This window comes from Myodes glareolus, chromosome 3, assembly GCF_982192425.1.
Source record: "Myodes glareolus chromosome 3, mMyoGla1.1, whole genome shotgun sequence".
Lineage (NCBI taxonomy): Eukaryota > Metazoa > Chordata > Mammalia > Rodentia > Cricetidae > Myodes > Myodes glareolus.
Genome location: NC_142028.1, coordinates 32383201 through 32409237, shown reverse-complemented (window position 1 = coordinate 32409237; position 26037 = coordinate 32383201). Strand labels below are relative to the sequence as shown.

Here is a 26037-nt window from a genome sequence, read left to right as displayed (position 1 = left end):
AACAAATCTTGACTTTGGACACCTCCCACTGGGTCCATCACCTTGGCTTAGCCACCAGCCTCTCTCACTGGGATTTCTGGAACAGCCTCTTGCCCAGTTTCCATGGCTCCCCATAGCATTTCCCCACACCAGAGCAGTGAGTCCTTCGTAATGGAGCCACACCCAGTCACCGCCATTCGCGATACCTGATAGAAAACCCTGAACCCTCATGACCTCTGGCCTGGCTCCTATGATCGTCCTCTTTCAGTAGGTCCTCTTCCATCAGCAGCCTACTCAGCTCCCTCCCAGAGGAAAGTAAGGGACACCTCCTTTAGGTCCTGGGTCTCTGATCTCAGAGCAAGCCTCCCTGACCTCTGCTTTAGCTCCTTGTTCTATGTTATCTCTTAAAATTCCTATTATTGTGGTGTGTGTGTGTGTGTGTGTGTGTGTGTGTGTGTGTGTGTATGAAGTGTACCACAGCACACATGTGAAGGTCAGAGGATAACTTTTTGCAGGCATCCTGTCCTACCTCTACACAGGTTCTGTGACTGAACTCAGGCCGTCAGGCCTGCACAGTGAGAACTTTATTCAATGAGCCATTTGAACAGCAGCTCATTCTATTTTTAAAGGAAATATCACCACCAGACAAATGTCTATTTCTTGGCTAAGTGCTTCTTTTCCCTACCAGACTTGAGGTCCCTGGGGGAAGGGAGTCACATGAGCTGTTTCTCTTTCTCTCTCCCCCCCCCCTTTATTGATGCTTTGGAAATTTAACATCACATGCCCCAATCCCACTCATCTCCCAATCCCTTCGTATGCACCCCTCACCTCTGTAGGATGCTCCTCAAATTAATTAAAAACAAAACAAACAAACAAATGAAAATTATCTCCTTCACCTTTCCAACGCCTCTCCATTTGTCCTAGTGGCATCAGGAGCCGCTGTTTTTCATGTAGCATATCCTTTTCCAATCAACCCGACCCCAAAAATGTTCATTACAATGAGCCTTTGGTCTAGCTCAAGGCCTCTGGCACAACATCATCACCGGACCCTCACTGACACTTCTCTCAGATATCCGGCCGGCCCTTCTTCTCTTAACTGCCTGGCCCACAGAAGGCAATCAATGAGTAGTTTACTGAATGAATGAACGAATTTTACTATAAATGTAACAATTTGTCCTTACCTGAGGGACAGGCAGTGTGCTCACTGGCATGTGTTTGCTTTTGTGTACCTGTTGTAAGGTGGGAGCAGGGGTAAGGATGGAAGGACATATAGATGGGAGTATGGAGGGGTTGGGGAGTGAATCAGCGAGGAGTTTGGGGGAGGAGGTAATTATGACCTAAATACATTTGATGCATGTATGAAATTCTCAGAGAATAAAATATTATATTAAATAAATTAAAATGATTTTTTTTTTAAAAAAGAACAGAACACTAGTGTGGTTAGGGAGCTGGCTGTGTGAGCCCAGCATGCCACAGCTGACAGCGGGGTACATGGAGGGCATATTTCCACCATGGGCAATATGGTGAGATCTGCAGGTCTCAGTCAGTAGCATATTGGCAATATAAGTGATGCCCTTGGGCCTGCATCTCAGTTGCCATCTCAGGGTTGTGACTGCTGAACACAGGACCATGGCCCCCACCATGAACCGCTGTCCTTTTCAGGAAGCTAACTGGTGCTCAGCCTGCAGGCTTAACAACATCAGCTTTTATCCTAACTGATCAAAACCACGAACCACACACCTCGCACACCAACAGACTTTTGGAGAACAAATACTTAGGTCTCCAACAAATACTTAAACCTCATAGAAAACCTAGGAGACTTAAACATCAGGGGTCAGAACAGGGGTCCACACACAGCTGGGACCTCCAGGCCCTCCACCCCATCACTGCACACCATGCTTCTTCCACTGCCCCATCCTCTCCAGTGTGTGTTTCTGCCTCCCAGTCCCTATCTGCTGGCTCATTGTTCTTTTCCTGAACTGTGGTATGCCTGAGGGAGTCTGACCTGGCTGAGTTCCCTTCTACCTAAACTCTCTCCTCCCCTCCTCACTCTGCTTCACTCTGACCAGTGACCACTTGTTCTTTATTAACCTTTTCCTTCAGTCTCCTGGGTTGACTCAACACCCTCTGTTCAGGGACACTTTGTCACCATCTCTTTTCCCTCTGTACATCTGTTTTGGGATCTGGGCCTCTGTAGAGTTCTCCTTTCTCTTCTTTAATGATCTGAGACCTTCCAGAACCTTTCAGTTCAGAAATCTTTTGCTTCAAAGAACTCGGGGCCAGCCCTTTACCTTCATGCTGGTATCGACCAGCCCTGAGCTTGCTATAAATAAAAGATGGTAGAAACAACAGGACTAACTGTTGAGGAGGCTTCACGGTGCCCCACCCTATTTCTCTGTTCCAGAGAGGGGCATCACTGAAGGTACCCCTGCCAACCAATCTTATGCCAAAGAGTGGAAATGTTCTCTTGGGTTTGGTGGCAAGTTATCTATTGCTGGAAGCATTCTCAAATGGATTTTCACACAGTAAGTTTGTGTACTATGGTGCTTTGTGACAGAAGAACAGAAAAAAAGAGGGATGACAATCAAGCAAAGCAATGTGGGGGCGGGAATATATAGAGCGAGCAAGCACAATCTCTCTCTTCCCTCTCTTTGGACCTACCAAGGGACCCCAGCATGGCCATCCTTGTACCAAAACTGCAGTGAAGTTGAGCCTAGTCCTTGAATATGCAGCAGACTCTGGGGGTATTTGTACGACAGGAGTATAAAGTGGTGTGTGGTTGGTCAGAAGGAGCCATAAGGAATTCTTGACTGTCTTGGTTAGGGGTTAGGACATTTTGGGCCAAGGCACAGTTCCTGCTAGTTCCTCTGTCTTCTCCACCATGCATGGAGAATAAGACTTGGTCAAGATACCATGACTGCCTGCCTGGTCTTGACCTTGGGATGGCTTTGGGAAGGTGCTTCTTTGAGTTTATACACCAGAGGTACTGAGCATTACCTAACTGACCCCAACATCATAAATGTGATGGAGTCTGAGAGGAGGCACATTCAAATAATCTTTAGAGCATCTTCTTAAGCTCCTATAGGTGACAGTTACCACCCCAGGGAGTAACTTCCCTTCCCCACACAAAGACAGCATGTGGCTCTTTGGTCTGGGCATCTTCTCCATAGACTCTAGCCTGGAAACTTCACAAATACCAGATTTCTGTTTATTGGTGGCCTTAAAGGGAGTGAGAGGCTCCACAGACTCCTGAGCCTCTGCTTTAGAAGGTGGTAAAGAAAGCTGGGAGGGTTGGGAGTCTGGTGGGGGGGGTGGGCAAGAATCTGGACAAGGACTTAAAGATCACATGGGGACCCCATTAGTGGTCATGTTTTAGGGTGGGTGTGTCTTCTAAAGTCGATCTAATGGCATATTCGAGGGCGAGGGAGGCAGCTGCAGGGGAGGGACAGGTGATGACAGGGTGTTTTGGTTTATAACAAGCGCAATAGAAACTCTAGTGGTAACCAATGCTGACAAGCACTACGGCACACTGTGTGTTAGAGAGGGTGGTTCTGATGCTGACATCCCTTAGAGCTCAGCCTAATGACCTCAAAGGATGGGAAAAGGGCTGATTCCAGATGAGATGACTGCTTAGGTATCACACTGGAGACAGTGAAGGGCAGGTCTGTCTCTCAGAGCATCCTCTGGATCCCAGTGAGCTGCAGAGCCAACGGGGCAGGCTGTTTTGTTGTTCAAGTCCTGAGATAGGACTTAGCGAATTGTGTTCATACTGGCTCTTATTAGACGACTGGTACCATATTTGGTTTTCCTGCGGTCTGATAAATACTATTTTTAACTTTCAAGTTTTCGCTGCCTCTTAAATAATTCTCACATGGCCCATGTTTGAGGTGTGGATTTTGTTTTGTTTTGTTTTGTTTTTTTGTGTGTGTGTGTGTTCGTTTTTCAGTTTCATTTAGAAAAGGAACTTCATGGCTAGATATTGTTATACGATCTTGGAGTGATTGCCCATTGATTTCCTTTGAACTATTTTGTGTATTCTCACTGTGAAAATACCGACAAGAAACAACTCTTTAAAATTTGGTTTGACCAGAGGGCATCCCAGAACCCCACGCAAGAAGACTGAACAGCATTTTCAGGCCTCATAAAGTCCAGAAACAGAATAACTCCATTGTCTAACCGGAGGCTACTTCTTAAGCCCACAAATCATCTGGAAAGGCGTACGTTCAGATGTTCACATGTGCACAGCGGTAAGGGAATAAAAGGCAGGCTATCTGTGCAGCGTGTCACCTGCTGGGGAAACTCCTGCTTCCTGAGAACCTGTCTCCAACCTCAGACCTGAAATGCTTGGTATATGGGCTGGGTGTGGGCACTGTGATCCTGCAAGCCGAGCTTGGTGATGGGACACCTGCATGTGGCTCTTCTGTTAAGCAAGTGTATCTCCTTCTCAGATCTCCTGGAGGATACCTCCCAGAGTCTTCCTACTAGTCACGCACTTTAGCAGTGCGCTCTGAGCAGTTTCTGTGGGTTTTGAGCTACTGAGATCCTTAGAGAGCTCACGGAGAGCGCTGCCTCTCAAAACGTCCAGACCTCCTGGTCCACGCTTGAGGTCTCATGACCTCACCATCCTCCCCTAAGAACAATAACAACGTTGACTGGACTGGAGACAAAAGGCCCTGATGCCAGCCCTGAACTTGAATATGTGCGCCTCTTACTACAGTCTCAACGATACTGTGCTTTCAGACGGCTGCTCAGAGAACTACAGCAAGAATAGTGACAGCAAGGATGCTTCACCGCGCCTGGTGACTCACTCAGAGGAACACCCTATGTGAGCTGTGACGTGCTTGTCCTTGACCTGGAAACACAAGTCTCCAACACAATCCAAGTGAGCGGTTTAATGCTCCTATTTCCAGAGATTGCCCACAAACCAGATCACGAAGGGATCTGCGGACTTCTACCGGGAGGAGGGTTGAATGACTCCCTCCAGCTACCTCCCTTAAATACATTTTCACAAATGTATTTGTGAAATACAAATACTACTTCACACGTGTTGTCACACACTGACAACCAGGGGGGTATCACAAAGATTTTTATGAAGCGACGTTCATGGGGTTGTGAGGTCCTCAGATGTTTTTCCAGTCAATCTCGTTCTCTTACTGAAAGCAGTGGTCAAAGCAAGGAAGACTAGAGCTCTGCCATTTGCTGCCCTGTGGAGGGAGCTGGAGGATGTCACCATCTGTCCGGCACAGGAGCAAGTGCCATGGGGTTCACTTGTAGGTGGGGCCTAAAACACCCATCTCAAAGACACAGAGAACAGCGAGGTAGCAGCGGGGCAGAGAGGGGAGCGTGAGGGAAGGACAGATCTCAGCACAGGACAGTCACCTCCAATGCCCCTAACCCAGAGCAGAACAACTGCCAACAACAGTGAACTGAACATTTCAAAATATTTCGTAGAGAGGAGTTTGAATGCTTTTTTTTTTTTTTTGGCAGAGAGACAGAAGTATTTAAAGTAAGATGATGTGCTCCATAAATATGTAAACTACCATCTGTCATTTAAGAATAAAATAGGTAGAAAAGAAAAAAACCTCAAATAAACCAAAAAACACACCAAACAAACAAACAAAGAGAGAACAGTTCGTATGAGCAGTGGGGAAACTGGAACCCTTAAATTGTGTGTACATCACTGGCGAGAATGTAAAATAGTCTGACCTCTCTAAAAAAATTATCATTTCTCAAAATCTTATAAAGGGTTTATTGAATAACCCAGAGGTTGCATTCCTAGATATATATCCAAAAGAAATGAAAATTATACATCTCTGTAAAAACTTGGAATACAAATGTTAACATAGTCATTATAAAGGAGCTCAACTCAACACCCATCACGGAGGAATGGTCACAATGAGTGTGAGATAACTGTGCAATGGGATACTCTTCACCAAGAACAGGCAGAAGTTCTGATCGACGCTAAAACCCGGATATACCTTGAAGACACTAAGCTAAGTGAAAGAAGCTAGACACAAATAATAACATTGTTCATTATTACATTCAGGATGTAATACTGTCCACAATAAGCTATTGTAACTCAGATTTCTTCCTCAGGATGTTTGTCATAATAGACAAATCCAAACAATGAGGAGCGGCGACCTAGGACTAGCACAGAGTCAGGACTGGGGGAGAAGTGTGTATGAAGTTTCTTTGGGGAATGATGAAAATGTTCTAAAATCAGAATGTAATGGTTGCAAAACTCTGAATCCATATACAGAGAAATGAAAAGTTAAATCTTAATAAAATAGTTTTTAAATGATGATGTCATCCCGTAAATTGATTTTACCAGTCCAGTGTGAAATCAATTTCCCTGACCTGGACAGGCAGCCCACTCAGTCCCTGTACTACTGCTATTCCCTCTTCCTGAGTCTCTGCCTGCCTTGAGTGAGAATGAACAGTCTATGGATGGGACAATGGACAGACGGGTGTGTGTGTGTGTGTGTGTGTGTGTGTGTGTGTGAGAGAGAGAGAGAGAGAGAGAGAGAGAGAGAGAGAGAGAGGTCAACAAAGCCCCTTGAGATATAATTCCTACCATCTTGACTCAGAGTTGGCCATCTCCGTGCATCTGTAGCAACCCATGCCTGTCAGAGAGATCCATTTCTCAACTTTTCCTAATAACAAGAACAGCCAATAAGACCAGAAAACTCTTTGTTGAGATTTCTGGAAGAGATTTTTTTTCCATTTTTAAAAATTATACTTATTTACTTGCTTTGTGGCGAGGAAGGAAAACATGTGGAAGTTAGAGGACAACCTGCCAGCGTTGCTCCTCTTCCTCCATCACATGGTTGACAAGGATCAGACTCAGGGCTTCAGACCTGGGGGTAGGCTTTGACCTGCTGAACAATCTTGTTGCCCCTCAAGTTTTAACTAATAAGTGGCTTATTTAGAGAGAGCAAGTACACATGGATGGAGGTTAGAATCAGTTCTCTCTTCTGCCATGTGGGTCTCAAGGACTGAACTCAGGGTGTCAGACTCAGCGGTAAGCACTTTTGCCCACTGAGCCATCTCAGCAGTCCATTGTCCCCAACATTTTTATTGTGTTAAAACACACAAAATCTAAAATTACCACCTCACCCACTTTTAAGCTTGCAGTCTAAGGACATTAAATACATTAATAGTGTGCGGCATCCATTTCTATGATTTTTTACATCTTCTAGAACTGAAGCTCTGGTTTTTAAATGGCAGCCACCTTTGCTCCCTGCCCTTTGCCCTTAAGTCACTGCCCTGCTTTCAGCCTCCGTGATTCTGACGCTATGACTGAGAACTTCGAATAAACGCAATCAAACAGCGTTTGTCCTTTGTGACTGGCTTATTGCACTCAGCACAGTGTCCCCAAAGTTCATCCATGTGGTACCACGCACAAAAACTGTCCTTTAAAAGCTTAGTAGTGTTCTGTGGGATGTAAATACTATTTTCCATCCATTTGCCCAACACTTGAGACACTTCTACATTCTGGCTCTTGTAAATAATGTTACTATAAACATCACTTCAGGACTTGGCTTTTAATGTTGTGTGTAAATACCCAGAAGTAAAGTTTTGGGGAGCTCGGTAATTCTATTCTTAATTAGCTGAGGAATGGCAGCTCTGTATTTCACAGTAGCTGGACCATTGCCTATTTCTAGCACAAGTTTGTTAACCTTGACTGTCAACTTGGGGAAATTTAGAACGACTTAGGATACAAACCTCTGGGAAATCTATGAGGATTTTTGCAAAGAGGTTTAACTGACTGGGGGTGGGGGCATCTTGAACGTAGGCAGTACCATTTTACACACTGGAGTTACAGAGCAGATTAGGAGGAAACGAGTTGGGCACAGTGTCCATCCTGTCCCGCTGTGCTTCCTGACAGCTGCTGCACTGTGCCCGGCTACCCCACACTCTGGGTACCACACCTTCCCACCTGATGGACCCTGGGACAAACTAAAGCCTTCCTTTTTTAAGCTGTCCTTGCCAGACATTGGGTTACAGCATTGAGAAAAGCCACAAATACACCCCAAAAGTGCCAGTATACCCCAAGAGTGCCAGGGTACCCAGTTTCCACGTCCTCCCTCACATTTGCTGGTTTGTTGCCCTGTTTGGTTTTGAATAGCATCTCTAACAATGGGTCTGCCTGAGATCTGGGGGAGCAAAGAAGCTTTTTGAGAATTGATGATACCTCAATGCCCAGAAGCCATCTTAGACCCTACAGTTGAATCAATGCCAATGCTGGTCAAGCCAAGGATAGGAGGTGACCAAGTCTCGGATGTTTTCCTAAAGCCACCTGAAATGCACGCAACCAAGTTTAACGACAGCAGTCTACAGCTACGGGCATTTCTGAGTGACACATGGACCACAACTCCCCTTGCTGCAGACAGTCAGAGGCTAGACCATTCCAGAACCTGCATCTCTTCCCGCATCCTGGCCATCCTCTCTGGCTTTCCAGTAGCCTTCTGAGTCCCATGCCCAAAGGGAAGTGAGGAGCCACACACCTGGTGATCTTGAAGATCCTGAGCAGGCGCACACATCTCAGCACAGAGATGCCCAGGGGAGACATGATCTTGGTCTCCACCAGGATGGTCTCCAGGATGCCCCCACACACGATGAAGCAGTCGAAGCGGTTGAAGAGGGACACAAAGTAGGCCTGCAGCCCTAGGCTGTACATCTTCAGGAGCATTTCCGCAGTGAAGAGTGCCAGGAGGGCCTTGTTGGCTGTGTCTGGCAGGTGCAGGTCAGGGGTGGGATTCAAGCAAGGAGCCGAGAGGAGCAAAGAGGAAGGGGAGGGAAAAAGTAAAAGTTACTGTCATAGCTGGAGAAAAAGGTTTACTCCCTTCCCTTCCCCCTCCCCCTCCCTTCCCAGGAGACCTCTTCCAGATACTTCTGAAAGAACAATTAGGTCCAGTTTCCGTCATTATAACCATGCACTGAGCATCCACCATGCATTAAAGGCTTGGCATATGTTGTCCTCCTTAACCCCCAGATAAACTCGAGAGGCGCCGTGCTGTTTCTATTAAACTCAATCTTTAGAGAGGAAACAGGAGGTGCAGAAGGATCAGTGTGACCCGTCCACGTCAGTAGCCAAAGTTGAGAGTAGGCTGTCTGCCCTGTCCCTTGTTACCTTGAGATGATCTCTTCCCAGGATCCCCATAGCCTGAGCCATATCTGTCTCACTCCCCAGAGACTCTTAGGCATGGGTTATGGATTTCTTCACAGGGGTCCAGGCATGACAAGGGATCTTAGTTAACTTCTGGGGCTACTGTCCCTTGTCCAGACTCTGCTTCTGGGGAAAGCTGCCTGGAGCTATAGTAAGGCCAGAGGAACTGAACATTGCTTCTGGGAAGCTGGCAGCCGAGGTTCTGAGACAATCAGATAACCTGTCCTGATACTGGGACTCAATGATGATCATGGCTGCAGGACAGGACGAGAGGGACATCAGCACTTGAAGGGCCACATCTGTTTCTAACAAGGGCCCAAATTTTAATTCGGGGCTTGCAAACTTTGGACTTTCCAGCATGGCACCAGTCAAGCCATAGTCACCGCTGCTTGTCTATCAACCTCCCACCGATAACTCATCCCTCCTCAGGGTCCAGAGCTCGGCTGCACGCATGAACATTACAAAGCCAGGGGCTGCCCACCTTGCACTTCTGTGAGCCAGTGGGGCTGGTTGTAATGCTCGGAGGCAATGGTGAGCGTGTTGAGGAAGACCAGGAAGATTACGAGCCAGTAGAAGACGTTGGACTTAACTGCCGCGCGGCACTTCCTTCTGCAGAATCTATTCCACCTGCGCCAGTAGCGGCTGGAAAAGGGCAAGGAGGGAAAGGTGGGGTTGGTTGGGAGATCCAGACTTCCAGTCAACCCAAAGCACATGAGGTGCCATCTCATCTGTCGCTGGCTTGGCCTTACTGCACCACCTGGTGGTGGAGTGGTCAGATCTGGACCAAGCTAAGTGTTCAGCTATCTATATGGCCTTGGGTCTATCTATCCTCCATCTCTAAGCTTCAGTTAGAAATAAGAACAGGGACAATTTCACAGGATTCTTGTAAACATGCATAAAATGCCATATAAGCCATCTGGCATGAAGTTGAAGTTGCCCAACAAGTGGGCCTGGTTTTTATTTTCGCAGCTGGGGATATACCTCAGTGGTAAAGCCAAGCACGCACAAGCCTTGGTTGCAATCTTGGGTACTGGAGGATAAAGGAGTTTCCAGCTATTTTTAATTTATTTTAATGGCATTATCAGAAATAGTGTGGCAAGTATAGGGGGGATTAATCATTGTGCTGGTGGCAGTGACAGATCCAGTAAACAGTTACTGTGACTAAAGCCTTCTGTGGGCTTGGTATTTTAGGAACATCACAGGGCTTCTCCAAAAGCCTTTACGTCAAGCTTATGTTATCTTGATATTGAGGAGGAAATTAAGGGCCATTGGGTTTCAGCCACCTGTCCAGCATACTGGAGCAGATAGAGCTGAGGCAGGGGGATGCTCTGCCCAGCCCTGCCCCTCCCGCTGGACCCATACTCCTCACCATGCAAAGGAAGAGGCTGATTTACACCAGGGGTCCTTTACACTCATGGGGTCCTAGGATACCTTTTGAGAACTCAATGAACGTTTAGATTTTTTCTTTAGAAAAATGGACACACCCCCTGCCCACGCAGACCCAAAAGCCCGAAAGCTCAGCTAGGGTCACATGGCATTCCCCAGCGCTCCTGACCAAGGACCCTGACAGTAGTTTTCAGGTGTGGCTATGTGCAGAATGACTTGGGAAACTTCCAACAACCACCCAGCCACCCCTTCCCTGTCCCCCCCATACCTCACCTCAGCACCTAATCAAACTGATTGAAAACTGATTGATTAGGTGCTGAGAACATTCAAACACCCAAAAGATAGCCCTGGCCCTTTTGATCTTCCCCCAGCTGGTTCTAACGTATAATCACGGTTGAGAGCCATTAAGCTGGAGCTCCCAAAGAGACATTCCCGTTTTATGACTCTGTGATAGAGGGTTTCCCTTCCACAACACTCAGCTCTGTTGGGGACTCAGGATGATGTATTTAAGAGCTGCCTGGAATGCAATGGAGAAGCCTGTAGAGTAAGACCACAGACGGCCAGGCCAAGACCCACCATAGGAAGGCCCACACAATCAGATTTTACTTCAGAAAACCAGGCATCAACAGATACAAACACCTGGTGAGCGTCTAGATCAAGGTGGAACCCAGGAGACAGCTCCAGCTGTCTGGATTAGTGACTATGTAAGGAAAATGTTATTTGTGTCACAAAGAACAGCGAAAGTACAGCAGACTGGAAGCAGAGGCAACGGGAGACTGGAATTCAAGAGGAGAGAAAGGTATTCAGATGGGCACCGACATGCCTACCTGGTGGTCTGGGAGTGTGACACCCACAACCAACCAAAAGTCAGAGAGGAGTACTCTGGAAAGGAAGGATGTTGGGAGAGGGACAGTGGTTCAGGGTGCTGGCTGGGCAGGTATGCAGAAAGATCCCTGGACTCGCAGAGCCCCTGCTCAGGTGGTAAAAGCGGCAGGAGGAAGTAAGACAAGGACCGCCTGGTGCAGCAATTGCAGGGATCTGCACTTTACATGCGGTGACTTCCAGTCTAGGCCTCTAAGCAAGCATGCAGGACCTGCTTGCTGCAGATCTGCACACCTCATTCTGCAGCCCATGAGTGAATGGAACAGCTATCTGAGAGGCCATGCTTGACACTGAGAAAAGAGACAGAATGAAAATATCATAGCATGATTCAAAAGAAGTAGTAAGAGATATTTGAATAAAATCCTTAAATCCTTAGTGTGTGTGTGTGTGTGTGTGTGTGTGTGTGTGTGTGTGTGTGTGTTCTGGGTCAGGATGCAAAAAAAAAATCAGCCTTCTATTTTAGGGCAATGAAACTGACCTGTAGTTCCACATTCTGAATAAGTCTATGTCACTGGTTCATTTCTGCAGTCTCTGGTCAGAGACAATCATAGAGAAAATGTAGCAGGCTTGTAGTGGTGTGTATCAGGTGAAGAATCATGGCTGGTCCTCAGCATCACACAGCACTACGATCAAGCATGCCAGAAGAGGGACTGGCTGTATATATTACATACAATGTCCCTAAACTCAGCTCTCTATTCCTTAAGGGAGACCTTTTTCACCATCACCAGCTTCATGCCAAGGACATATTTTATTCTGTGGTTCCGGGGAGATAGACCTCTGTATGAATAGTTATGTCCCCTTGCCCACACTGCCTTTTGGGACAGCCTGGCTTCATCTATGTCTCTAACACTGCCATTTTTGTCATTGTTGTTCCTTGAGAAATCCTGTTGCCAAGGTTTAACTGAATTCTCCAGTGAGGATGGAAGAATCAGCGGCAATCTAAGAACTTGAAGTCTTCTCTGAAAACTACCAAGGGGGTCTGGGGTTTGGACCTGCAAGCGGAAGGACAGATGGATCAGCCTCAGTGTTGGGCCTGATCTATCCTTCACTGGGGGCCCCATCTTTGCAGGAGACACTCAGCTTAGTGAGTGCTTTGGGGAATTCACTATATACTTAAGAGACACCATGCAAGTCAGACATTAATCTGTAAGTGCCCTTCAGGGTGCTTGAAACATCTATTCGTGCCACATGCAAGTGTGGGGATGGGATATGTGGAGAGGGACAGCGACTGGGACAGTGAGTCCCAGGTCGCTGCAATGAAAGATAGCCTTTTGAATTTGCCTGAACTTGATACTGCATAGCCCTGTGTTATTAGAACACATCTCTACGTCTTCCTATGATCAATAATATTATAGGATAATATAAAAATATATATTAATTGAAAAAACATGTTTTAAAATAGACCCAATCCCGTACTGCAGAGACCACTAATAGTTGCCATGCAGATTACAAAGGTTGCTTTTAGTCAGTAGAAACTGACTTGGAGTCAGTTTAATACTGAGAATTTCACCATGACCATCCCTCTCTTGTTTACAAGTAGTGAACATGGGTTGTTGTAAAGTCAGGCCTATCACATGGGTATAGAACCGCTCTTGGTCAGCTCTGTTAGATGTGGTTGCTACTGCACAGAGCCGTTCTGGAGAGTCACATGGATTCTGGGTTGTGGTGGGGAGTAATTACTATCCAGGGAAAGTATTTAAAGATAATTGTACATCTCCTACTCTTCAAATGTAGCTTTGCTTGACAGCTGGTTTCCTGGCAACACTTCCTACTATATAATAGATGTAATAGTTTATTAGAATGTGTAAATTTATTTATGTGTTTACATATGCACGGAGGATATTAAATGATAAAACAGGGAGGAGAAATTTGCCTGCTATTCATGTTCTCTTCGCAGTGGCTGGAAGCCATTTACTCTAGAAATCCAGAGAAGGATGGAAATGGCTGTGTCTCCTGTGCTCAGCTGTCTGCAGCCCTGTGCTCTGCTCGCTCTCCCTTGGCTCATCTCATCTCCACCCCCACCCCCAGCACAGGGCTTTGCACCCTTTTTAGAAACACAAAATACGCTTCCAACTATGAAGGCTTTCACCTTCTAGTCCCATCCTCTCGGTCCTGCTCATCCTTAGGGTTCAACTCAAACGCCAGCTTCTCTGCAGTAGACTTCCTGCTCGTCTGGCCCCAGCATCCCTGCAGAATCTGTCAGCTTTACACACTGTGTTTGTGTATTTAACACCTGCTACGCACAAGGTATCAACCATTAACAGACTCAGTCCTTCTCAGCACAAAGCTCAGCCAGGGTACAGCAGGGTACATGAACATGGTACATGCTGAGGAACTCTGCAATAGTGTCCCGAGATCACATCTTGTGCTGTCATGGAGGCATCCAGAGAGGTTTCTCCTAGTAGAGGACTTCCACTGCCTGGTATTAGCAGTTAACTTTTAATGTATGGCCCCTGATTCTTTACTGAGATAATCAGATCCCCAAGAGGCAGGGGCCACGTCTTCTATTTTGTTACAGACCCATAGTATTAAGCACTGTTCACCTCACACAGTAAGATGCTGGTTTATAGGTTGTGTGAGACATGACACAGAGACATGCCACAGGTCTAACTCCCCGATAATGACAAGTCTTAAAAACACCTGGTCTAGGGCTGGAGAGATGGCTCAATGGTTAAGAGCATTGCCTGCTCTTCCAAAGGTCCTGAGTTCGATTCCCGGCAACCACATGGTGGCTCACAACCATCTGTAATGTGGTCTGGTGCCTCTTTTGGCCTGCAGACATACACACTGACAGAATATTATATACATAATAAATAAATAAATATTTAAAAACCCTGGCCTCGGGAAGGTGAAAGGACAATGCTCTTAAACTGGTTTTCTCATCATGCAAATGCTGACAAGACCGAGAGTAGAAAACAGTGGACATAGCAGGCTGCCTGGTAGTTGGAGTTAGCTTCCATTTCAGCAGAACTGGAAACAAACAGCAGAGAAAAATTGCTACATTTAATTCTTTCATGAGTAAGTAGCCTAAAAATAAGCTATAGAGACTGGGGCAGACTTGGGTTTATGCCTGGTTTCTTATGGCATAGCAGAAATACAATGATGTGGAAGGCAGTTCCTGCTGAAGAATAGGCCTGGAGAGTCCTCACATTTTGGAACTCCATGCGATTTGCTCTGAATTCTGCATAGTTGTGCTAGGAAAGCCTCCAACAGGCCTCTGGATCAATGATGCACAGTGAGTCTCAAATGTAGCCAATTCTTTATTTTCCTTTACTTGAAAACTTGAATTATCAAAAACCCAACTATCATCTAATTTGTCTCATTTTTTTTTCCTGCAAGCTCTATTCAACCATTTTCTGAAAATTAACTATAACTTTGTATCATCTGGTCCTGCACCTAAAATAGGCCCACTTGAAGCTCAAATTCTATTCCTGTCACTATTAAATTGTTTCCCCAACTGAGAGAACTATTTGGGAAATGTTGATAATTCTATGAGCATTTTTAATCCATTACCAGCTTTAGCTGTTCTCTAACCAGACACCATCAGGATCTAGGTTAGCAAGCTGCTTGTGATATTGCTCAGTATTTCTAGGTTCCCCTTGTCTGTGGTGATAGCCCCTAGCAACATATGATCAATCCAAACTAAGATACACATAGTAAATGTAAGGTACACGCTAATTTGCAAAAAGTCTTGGTGCAACGAAGAACACAAGCCACCTCACTAAAATGTGCTATGCTAATTCCTGTTGAAACAATGATGTTTTCATTACAGTGCTTTAAATAAAAGTGTTTCCTTTCCTGCTGCTCCACTGTACTGCCTGACATGGCCACCAGAACAATTTTCAAAGCACGCACAGAAACAGGTTCAGCACACCATCCAGGACTTGACCTCCAGGATGGCTGCGACCATCCCCAGCTGTGACTCCGGGCTCCTTTCTGCCTCAGGGATCATCTACAGGTGTTTTTTAGTGACAGCGCCAACCCACCGACAAAGAAGCCGTTTGTGAATACAAGGTCATTTCTGCACTCCCCTTAAACTGGAAGTATATAGAGAGAAGCACCCGCTCCTGAAAGGCAACAATTAGGGCCCTGTGGCTGGGAGAAGCAGAGTGGACAAAGTCCCAAGGATCAAAAGATTGTAATTTGCAAGGACATACCTAACACTATAGATTACCCAATTCAAAGGTTTTGGCCTCCTGATAATGCAGGAGTGTCCACCATGCATGGAACCTTCTGCACAAGTCTCCAGATTGTGTTTATCCATTCATTCATCTATGATTTCCACATTTGCATGTAGCGAGAATAGAATTTGGGAAATATTTTCACTGTAAAATTTAATCTCTTTACTATTGCTGTGTGGGGGCTGTGGAACTGTTCAGAGTAACATGTACTTGTCAAATATGACATTTGTTCGAATGTCTGTCAAGTTTATTGCCTTATCAAGAGCAGGTGATCCATCAATCCATGGATCCATCGATCTATCCATAAATATTACAGAATTCTTATTATATACCAGCTACTTTTCCACATGCAGGAGATGAAGAGGGGAGATCTAGAGAGGATTCTTGTGTGTTAGAGCTCCCTTTCATGTAATAAATGCCAGCACAGGTAGGTCTGACCCTGGATGTTTACACTAAGGAGGCCTTGGTTTGAAAGAGCAATATGGGGGAAGGAAGCCTGTATTTTCAAATCCCAATAGAAGATGGGAGAAAGGAGGTATTGGAATTGGAGTCAAATACTAGAATCCATTTAATCTTAATGCTTGGGTGTTGAATGTCAAGAGGTTAGAGGGACTCGATGCTTAGAAACACCGGATGTCATAGGGAGGGAGGGGCTTAGGGAGTTGGGGCTTGTAGACAGGCTCTTCCAGAAATGTCAATATTAGCCTATCACTCTATCTGGCTGGTTCTCAGAGAGAGCTGGATGCAGGTAGCCTGAGGATGTGCTCTGGAGCTTCTGGTTCTCAGAGCTCAGTTATGGACTATGATTGACCTGAAAGTGTGAAGGGAGGGAAAACTGAGGACCACAAAGCTCGGGAGTCAGAGAACAGGAGCGGAGATTTCAAGGCTGGAGGGGTGCAATGCAGATGACATGGCCTGTAGTGGATGATGTGAGATTCCCCTCTGTATGCTGTGAATACTATTGGTTAATAAAGGAACTACTTTGGGCCTCTAGCAGAGCTATAGGGGAACAGAGCTATGCAGGGTGGTGGGAGAACTAAACTGAATTCTGGGAAGAAGAAGGCAGAGTCAGGGAGAAACCATGTAGCCCCGCGGGAGACAGATGCTGTGGAACTTTAGCTGGTAAGCCACAGCCTCATGGTGAAATACATATCACTATAAATGGGTTAAATTAAGATAAAAGAATTAGCCAATTAAGAAGCTAGAGCTAATGGGCCAAGCAGTGATTTAATTGGTAGAGTTTCTGAGTGGTTATTTCGGAGCTGAGATGCTGGATGGCTGGGAAATTAACAAGTGGCTTCCTTTCAATAGTGGTGGATGCCCAAACCAGATAGGCCTGCCATATGTCAGGCTAGCCCATATACAGGTTTTGTAGAAGTAAATTTTCATTCCCATCCTATGCATATAACCAGTCAAGCAGTCAGGGATCTCGCAGAGTCCACCCGTTGGGTAGCTGGGGAGGCACTGAGCAGCCTGCAGTGTGCAAAGTTCAATGGAGGCATCAGGCCTTTGAATCAATATCTAGAGTACAATACGGTAAGTTCTAGGAGAAGGGTATGGCAGAACACACGGGGTGGAGGATGAAGGGAAGACTGTTTCAGTTTCATTGGGAGTGTGCCAAGGGTGCCACTGAGCCTGTAACCTTTGAGTTGATTGACAAGCCTGCCGTTTCCAGATAGAGACATAGATGGTGAATTTGGTGGAGGAAAAAGTCTTAGTGTGCAAGAGAGTAGAGAACATCCGGGGACCTGTAGGGAGTTGCATGCAGTGGGAAGATGTGCAGCCATAGGCAAGCCATAGGGTGGATATTCTCGAAGCTTCTGACACTGTCTCAAAGCAGTGGCAGAATCTATATTCTGTCTATAATCCTTAAAGTTGTGCCGTTTGCCAAGTAGTAACAAATGTTCCCACATTTATTTGAACCGACTTTATCTTATATAGGAAGTTGTGTGTTCTAACCACTCAGAGTCTACCAAGAGAACTCAAGTCTCAATCCTTGAGCTAGTTCCCTTGACCAAACTGTGAACCCCCACACAAAAGGGAGCGGTTATACCCCAGAAGGGCCCAAGCTGACGGGACTTACCTTGGTCATCTGACACCGTAGCTGGGAAGCTAGAGGGGCAGAAGGGCAGGGGAGCAGTCTGCATCTCACTCACCTGAACTTGGACTTGGAGATCCGGTGGCTGAAAGAGGAAAAGGAACTATGAGCAAAGACAACATACTCATTTTCTTCTACATAGAGAGTGATTAGCCGTCCCCGAGGTATTTGGTGTTCCCAAGGACTATGTGGGGACTGGAAGGGTTTGTGGGGCTCGTGATAATGATGCAGAGAATGAACGTTCTGCATTTGAGCATGGCTGGCCCAGCGGACATCTACAAACCTAGACTCTGTGCACTTGAACGTCGCTGGCCTAGCAGTCATCTACAAATCTAGACTCTGTACACTTAAACGTGGCTGGCCCGGCGGACATCTACAAACCTAGTATCTTCTAAGTGTGGTGATGCTTACAGGAGAGGGGAGCACACAGTCCTGACAGGATCAGTGTCTGCCCACAAACTCCATGACCAGCTAAGCACAGCACCCCTGAGGAAAGCCAAGAGATGGAAAGTCTCTCCTGCAGACAACAGGTCTGCCCGGATTTTAATTAGAGCGGATAAGGACGCACATGAGACCACCTGAGACAGCTGGAGGGAAGGTCACTGATTCCCTAGCTCAGAGCCGCTCACTAGATTTGAACACATAGCCTCAGGTTCTAAAGGGACATTGTGTGTACCGAAGGCAGGTGCAGGTCTGGAGATCTAAGCACAGGTGGAGTGTCCTGACAACTGCCTTGAAGGATCGCCGTGTACTGAAAGGTAGCACCCTGGGGAGGCTTTGGGACTGTCCCGTCCATCTAGGATAGAGTCTAGAAAAGTTATATGGAGTTAGGAAGAGGGGAGAGGGCAAGAGAGAGGCTTGTTAATGAGAAATACAGAAAAGTGAGGGAGAGAGGGAAGGAGAAGGGGGAGAGAGGGAAGAGAAAGGAAGAGGGGGAAGAAAGAGGATGTAAGCAAACAAGACAAAAAATTTTGTGAAAAAAAAACCCCAAATATTTGAAGGTACATGCCAGCTTAGCTTTGAGGCCGAGAGAAATGGGAATACAGACAAAATAGCAGGTTGACTGAGATTATTCAGACAACCACAGCAAGACCTGTAAAATAACAACACCAGGGCAGATGGGGAAAATCTCAGAAAGGCCCACCCTGAAATGAAGAACTACAGGCAATTAATGCTACTAAGAGAGAGGGAATCCGTCTTCTCTAGGGATGAGGTTCCTGACAGGTTATTCAATCCCAAGTCAGCTCTAAACACATTGTATATGAGCAATAATAAGTGGATTCAGTGGGTCACATATTTATAAATATATGCAGCAATAATGAAAGAGAAAGAGGTCATGAAATTGAGAGGAGTAGGTGGGATATGGAAGGTGCTGGAAGGGGAAAGGAGTGAGGATGATATAAATACAGTACTCATGCAAGAAATTCTCAAACAAAATCAGTTTAAATTTAAAAATGTCCACAACCCCTTGCAGTGGGAGCAGGATCTATTCCTCGTACATGTGGACCCCATTCCCTATAGTGGGATGCCTCGCCCAGCTTCGATGCAGGTGGGGGGAGAGCTGCTTGGTCTTGCCTCAACTTAATGTGCCAGGCTTTGTTGGCTACCCATGGGAGGCCTTCCTTACCCTTTTGGAGGATGCAGGATGGGTTGGGGTGGGGAATGGGGTTGGGGCACGAGGAGGGGAGTGAGGGGGAACTGTGGTTGGTGTGTAAAATAGATAAAAAATTTAAAACAAAAATAAATAAATAAAAATGGCCACAAAGAACAGACTTCAAATGAGACATGACAATGACCAGAGACTCTTGTAGGGACATTGGAAGGTGACTGCTTGAAGCCATGTTGTCCCAGTCAGCAAAAAGAAAGCTATGTCTCGTAACAAGAAAACATCAACCCTTCTCATTTTCTTTTATTATTAAAAAAAAATAAAGCAGAAGATGTGACAGGTGGCAAAGCCATCATGCATGAGATAATTATATCTCCAGGGCACTGGGAAGCTGAGCCAAGTGCCTTTATTGCTCTGAACTGTTAGCTAACAACCCTTTTCCACCCCCAAGACTGCCTGCTAAGCTGCAGGATTTAATCACATGTTAACTGAGCATGTGGGAGGGGGACCTAGAGCCCAGGGCAGCATCTTTTCATCCAGAGTCACCGTTTAATGGGGGATGAAATGTTTGCTAGCTGCTAAATGGAGACAGGGAGGCAGGCTGCTCTCTGCGGCAAGGACATGCTAAGCTCAGGGACCTTTAAGAATGCGCGGTATTGGTTCCAGGCTTTCTTGCAGAGGATCTCAGTGGTTCCTGGCTCATCTCAGACCCTCTGCCTTCTGCAAGTCTCACTCTCAGTTCAATTAAAGTCACAGCAAAAGTGAGACCTTAGAAAATCACCCCTGAGGAACTTGGGCGTTCTCTTAAGGAAATCAATCTGTGATATGGGATAAGGGGATCAGAGCTGAGTGAGAATTTGTCCTCATTCATGTGTGGCCACTGTTTGGTGTCCTTGTACTCTCTGGTCCAAAGGAAATGGTCCATGAGCCTCCTGCTTACTTGACTCAGAGTCCTGATGTCTAACCCTGTACACCTCACATGAAGAAGGCTTCTTCTTGCTTACAGGAGACTGTTAGCATTACTTTGGCTCTCTGTATTCAATATATCCCTTTGTTTTAATAGAAGCATATTTCCTTGACCCCCAGTAGCACACAGAAAAGGAGTGCTGGCACTCAAATGGGTCCTTAAAGAGCTGGGCTTAGAACTTCTAATAAGACAAAGACTTTGATTCCTTGGCACTCCCTGTATATAGGGGCAGTTAGCTACAGGACTTCACAAAATTGAAGGACACTACTGCCTACAGCCTACTGTCTCCTGGCGGTAGTGATAGACTCCATCTTTGGATAGTTGTTCTCACTATGGAGAAAGGAGCCAGAGAGCAGTGAGCATTTTAGCATGTTTGCCTCCTACTGATGCTTGATATCTGTGCAGACTGCAGAGTCCTGGAAACAGTGGAAGCCTCCAGTACGCTCAACCCCCAGTGGGCATGAGCAGCTTGCTTCGAAGTTTCTGGACTTTTCCATTATTCATTATATACAGTGCAACACCATCTCCGGTGTCTCCGGTGGGTTTGTTAAAGGCAAGGAAGGAGAGGAGCTAGCACATGAGACCTTCAGAATACACCACTGGGTGGGAACTGAAGTCTGTTTATCCACAGGTGCTCATCCGAACCTCATGGACCAACCTGGAAAACCAAGATTTTCCTCCCTGGTTTTAGCATTCAAACTTTGAGACAACTCCCAAACCATTTTCCCTCTTAGTTACCCGCTTTGTATTGATCATTATCTGACAAATATCTGAACTCCTTGGGAGCTGTTCACGCTTTCGGCTTCTCCTTCCTTCTTTAGGCTGTAAGTACTGCACACTTACTACCTGCAGTGGAAGAGTGTTTTCCTGAATTGCTCTCATTTTGCCTTCAGCATGGCGCTGAAGGATTGCTGACTCGGCTTCTCTAATCCCACAGCTTGATCACGACCCCCGTTGTTATGGCGAGAGGGGACATATCCTGGAGTTTGCTAAAATTGAACAATGTTCCAGTTATTGGGTGCTAAACCCAGTTGTTCCCCATTTCTAGCCTGAACCTCCTTCCTGGAACCCAGGTTTTGCCGGTAGAGGATCCTCTCGATCACTCTGCTTTGTCCAAGGCTCCCAGGCAAACAACAGACTTGACTTCTAGTTTAGCTTGGCCTTCAGTGATGTTCATGTGACCCTGGACATGAGGCAGATGACCCATTTCGCCTTAGCTGGGTCACTGTAGCTAATCACCACCTAGGTTCATATAATTTTTAGTGATTCACATGATCTTTTTTTAGTGCTTTTAGGTTATAAAAAGTACCAAGAATACATTTCAAAGGTGCCAAGTCTACATCAACAGTATCAGTCTCTAGAACGGCCAGAGCTGCACACCTAGTGATCCCTTGGTGGTCCTCCCATTTGTATCTTCCAGGTTGTCCTTAAAGTTTCTACATACCCAACCTCCACTCTGCGAAAGATGATGGATCTTAGAATGACTCCCGTCACCGACCAGTGTGCTCCTGACTCCACATTCTTTACAGAGCCACAGGCCCTCGGAGCTAGAAGGAGCCCTTCATGTCACATGTGTCTCTGCTATGTGATTTCTCAAGCTGCAGAGTACCTTACTCATTTGTGATTTCACATGGAGACAGAAACACCCAAGAGAAGGAGGTGGTGCCCCTTTAAGTAGCCCTGGAAGGCAGTGTCCAGCCTTGGCTTCTGCTGGAATCCGTGGTCCATCCTGTCCCTTTCTTGGGAGACAGGAGCTCAGAAAGAGTGTTTGCTTGAGGTCTGATGTCATGTCCCTTTCATTTTCCGAGGCAGAGGAAACCTACTTCCTGTGTTCAATTCTTCTGTTGTTTCTTTAGCCTCTTGATTTTCCCTGGCTTCTCAGCGCCCTGAAGATCCCCCTGATGGCAGTGAATGCCATCCCTTCACTCCCGTGGCACCTCCCCCTTTCCCTATCCCATTTCTCTCTCCCTTTGCACGGCCTCAGTGCTTTGGTGGGTGCCCTGCACTGGCACATTTCCACCCTCCACTCACAGAGACTGGCTCCCAGAGTCAGTATACCCCCAAGCTCTTAGAGTAGAGAGCTCCAAGACATATTGACAATTGGCATATTCTTTCTGTTCCCCGCTACAACTCTACTGAGGTCGCCATTACCCCATACACGAGCAGCCACAAGGGCTGCTTCATCTGTATATTACCCTCTTACCTAATGGCTCCTAATGTCAAGGTGATCCTTCAAGAGCACAACACATGAAACAGACCCACTCAAATGCTCCGTGTTCTTACTGTTTTATAACAAAGACGAAGCTCACTGTGGAGCCTACTCGTCTTTGCCCTGCCCCTGAAACACCGCTCCTCACACACACGCTGGCCCTCACATTCAGTGTTTGTATTCATCCTTAGTTTTCTCCAAACCAGGACTCTTCACTATTGAGGACACATTTCATTTTTTTTTTACACACCACAACATCCTAATTTCTAGTCTTGCACACTAGATGGTCAGCTCCATTTCTGGAAGACTACTATCTCTACTACCCAGCGCAGGGTGTGACTGACCGCCATGAAGGCTCGCCCAAAGAGGGCTTTCCTGACATCTCTCTCCCAAATCTCCCTCCCACATCTCCCAGAGTGATTGTCTGTTTGCCCGCTTCTTTCTATTCTGTGTGTCAGTTTCTCCAAGTTTGGTTCGTGTCTCCTGCTTCCTACACCTCTCTGAACAAACTGAGTCCTGAGACTTATCAGTGGTCGCAAATGCCAGTCTTCATCTCTACCGAGAACTGAACCTCAGAGTTCCTCACACACAGCGCCTGCATATCCTTTAGGCTGGACCTCCTCTTCCAATCCTGCTTTAGCCTTGTTATAAATTTGTCTTACCAAATTTTGGTGAGCCCTTTGTCTCTTTCCTTGTCACTGCATAAGTGATGTTCTTCTTTCGGCACCCCTCTGCCTCCATGTGACATCTTTACCCTAATCTTCTCCTTACATGAAAGTCCTCGTCCTGACCTCAAGACTTTTAACTCAGAGGATATAAAGCAATGATTTCTCACTCTGCCCTCGACTTGCTTCTCTTCTCAGGCCGACTCACTGATGGGAACAGTGGCTATGACTGCTCATCACTGTCTTGCTGGTGATGGGGAAAGACAGCAGATGAAGTATAATTCTGGCACCACAATTGTATCTCCTGTATACAACGTAGATGCGTACCAACCCCAGTGTGTGTAGGAACAAGATCACCCTCGAAGCAGAGCACCTCTTCCTAGGAGGTGACAGATAGGCCAGCGACACCAGCTTCCCTCCACAGGGGACAATCGTGTTTGCTGTCCAACCAGTATCATGTACTCTGAGGATGTACTGTTCAGTGAATTCCCAGTACCAGCTCCCTGGCCCCTCCTGGTTTATACCTTGGGCCATGCCGCCCCAAAGCCAGTGTTGTAATAACCTTGAGGATCTTTTTTTTCCAACTCCCCATCTTTGATGTCAAGCAAGCCGAAGGACCTAGAACTTATGGGCTAGAAGGGCCCCATACGCCTGCCCCTATCATTGCTATCTGGGGCCACTTCTAGAAACTCGAGTGCTTATTTTGTAGGATTCCAAAAGAGAAAAGAAAAAAAAAGGGCCAGGAGCGCTGCTTACAGATGTAATTAGCACCATATTTTAACAACCCTCTGACAATAATTGCTTCGCGACAGCACTGAGAAGTCTGCAGAGCAGACTCCCTGGTGCCACTGTCACTGTGAGCGATGCCACAGCCCCGCGTACCCTGGAACCGGGCTGCACCGCTCCTCAGTCTTGCTCACCTCCCTCTTCTGGCTCACTCCCAGGCACACTCAGATTCTCCTGCAGCTACTGTCGTGAGGAGGCTGGGCCGGCCTGGCTGTGAGTCATGCTACCCGGGAAGGTGCTGTTCTCCCCGGGGAATATTTGGAGACACATCTTATTTGGATCAATCCTGCCCAGAGCTTTCTGTCTGCAGTTTCTTCAGTGGTCAAGACAAGGTGACAGCTGTCATGCTCATGGCCAGAGGAAAAGCAGTCATCGCCTCCCAAAGTGAAGCCTGGGTGTGGCGACCTAGTGGTTACACCCCTTTGTCCCCAGGCTTGGCTTTTGTGACACTAGCGATCAAATTGGTTTTGCCATTTTTAGTAAGGAAACCATTTCCTTCTCCATTTAGGGAGTGAGGGTCATGGATGTGGATGACTTGATTCTATGCTCCAGATCATGACAATCCACATGTAACTGCTCCCATGGACAACAGTGCTCATATCTGGCTAAGTCATAGGTCAGAGTTCCTGGAAGCCAAGGGTTGGGAGGAAGGCTTGGCTGCTAAGGATTGCTACCTCCTAGGCTGAGGACACTCCAGACGGTACGCCAGGCTCTCCTTCACTAGAAGGGCTGCTCAGGATGAGGATCATCCCGGGCAGTGGACTTTCTTAGCTGGTGATTTCCTTTGAGGCCATGCTTGTCAGAATAGAAAGGATGACCATGTAGCTTCAAGGACCCGACCTATTGGCTCTTATAAAAAAAACAAATGAAAAGGAATAAGAAAAAAAGAGAGAACAGAGCACCCTACTTCTGTACTTCTCTGGTGGGCTGAAAGGCTCCAGCATCCAAGTGTGGTGGCCCTCACAGAAGTGAGGGCTTTAATTTGAAGAGCCGACTACCACATACGAGGCCATGCTTCACCCCAGGCCTCTTTTCTCTCCACACAGGACGCAGGTTGTCGACCACGGTTCTGATTCTGTCCTTGCAGTGAGGAGCCACCCCACTGGACTCCATGAACCAGTTTCCCAGGCCATGTTCCAGGAAGAACTCAGCGCTAAGTTTGCTATGGGTACTTACGCAAGCCTGGCTCCACAGTTTTCGCCCTCGATGTCACCTCCAGCCACATTTTCAGTGTTGACAGACTCAGTCTCACTTGTGGGCATGCTCACTGTGAGTGAATGGGAGGCACGGAAGGCATTAGGGGTAGGGAGAGAGAGGAGAAGAGCATTAGTGTATATCGTACCATCCTAACCCGGGGCTGGCCGGGCACCACCTGCTGGCCTGTCTGTGGGGGCCCTGGCCCTGGTACTGTCCTCATCCCACTGGGCAAGTCAGCTGCCAGGACTCTGTGGATGAGCGGGAATGTAGGGAGACTCTGGTGTTCAGAGCATTTAACTTACAGGACGCATCTGGGAAAGAATGATGGTGGCATCCTTCCCCTGCCCTCAACCTTGTAGTCTCAGAAAGGCAGGAAAGTTTTCCATTTGCATCGTCAACTTAGCACAGGGAGAGAAGCCCTCAAAGCAAGACTCCGCTGCCCTCTTTCTTTCCCTTGCCAGCTCCAACCCCAGACTGGAGTCAAGTTTGTTTGCAGAAGGGCACTTTTGCTACTCAAACATTTTTTTTTTTGATGAATTTGAGGACATTATTTTTCCTGCAGTGCACCGTGTCATAAAGCATGACACTTAAGGCCGACCTGGGGTGCTGGGCTTGAGGTAACCAGCCGCTGTCAAACTCATGGGCTTAGCCTCACATAACATGGCAGACACAAGGGATGGAGGTGTCTAGCTGCAGGATCCACAAAATTAGGCTTGAATGTGGGCCAAAGAGAGGCTGCAGGGATACCGTCTCTCTTCCCAGAAGTCATGGCACTCCCATCTAAATAGAGGTACTAGTGACCTGATTCTCCTGGAGCCGATCTGCCCAAGCAATGTCCAGCATCCTACCCCATGGCAGCAGCAGGCTAGACTTCCAGAGGGGAATTTTCTAGCTTAGACTCAGCATGGTGGC

At 46.8% G+C, this 26037-nt stretch overlaps 1 protein-coding gene across 34 annotated transcripts in view; it reads right to left on the bottom strand.

Moving 5' to 3' along the window:
• Cacna1c (calcium voltage-gated channel subunit alpha1 C) overlaps positions 1 to 26037 on the bottom strand; it is a 656696-nt gene that overhangs the window by 100213 nt on the left and 530446 nt on the right. For all 34 annotated transcript variants that reach the window (XM_087904356.1, XM_087904337.1, XM_087904340.1 and 31 more), the window contains exons 10-13: positions 25105 to 25195; positions 17754 to 17780; positions 9630 to 9790; positions 8487 to 8712 (exon numbers count right to left, since the gene is read on the bottom strand). In XM_087904356.1, coding sequence (XP_087760482.1) covers positions 8487 to 8712; positions 9630 to 9790; positions 17754 to 17780; positions 25105 to 25195 — 505 coding nt within the window. The remainder of the gene's footprint in view (positions 1 to 8486; positions 8713 to 9629; positions 9791 to 17753; positions 17781 to 25104; positions 25196 to 26037) is intronic.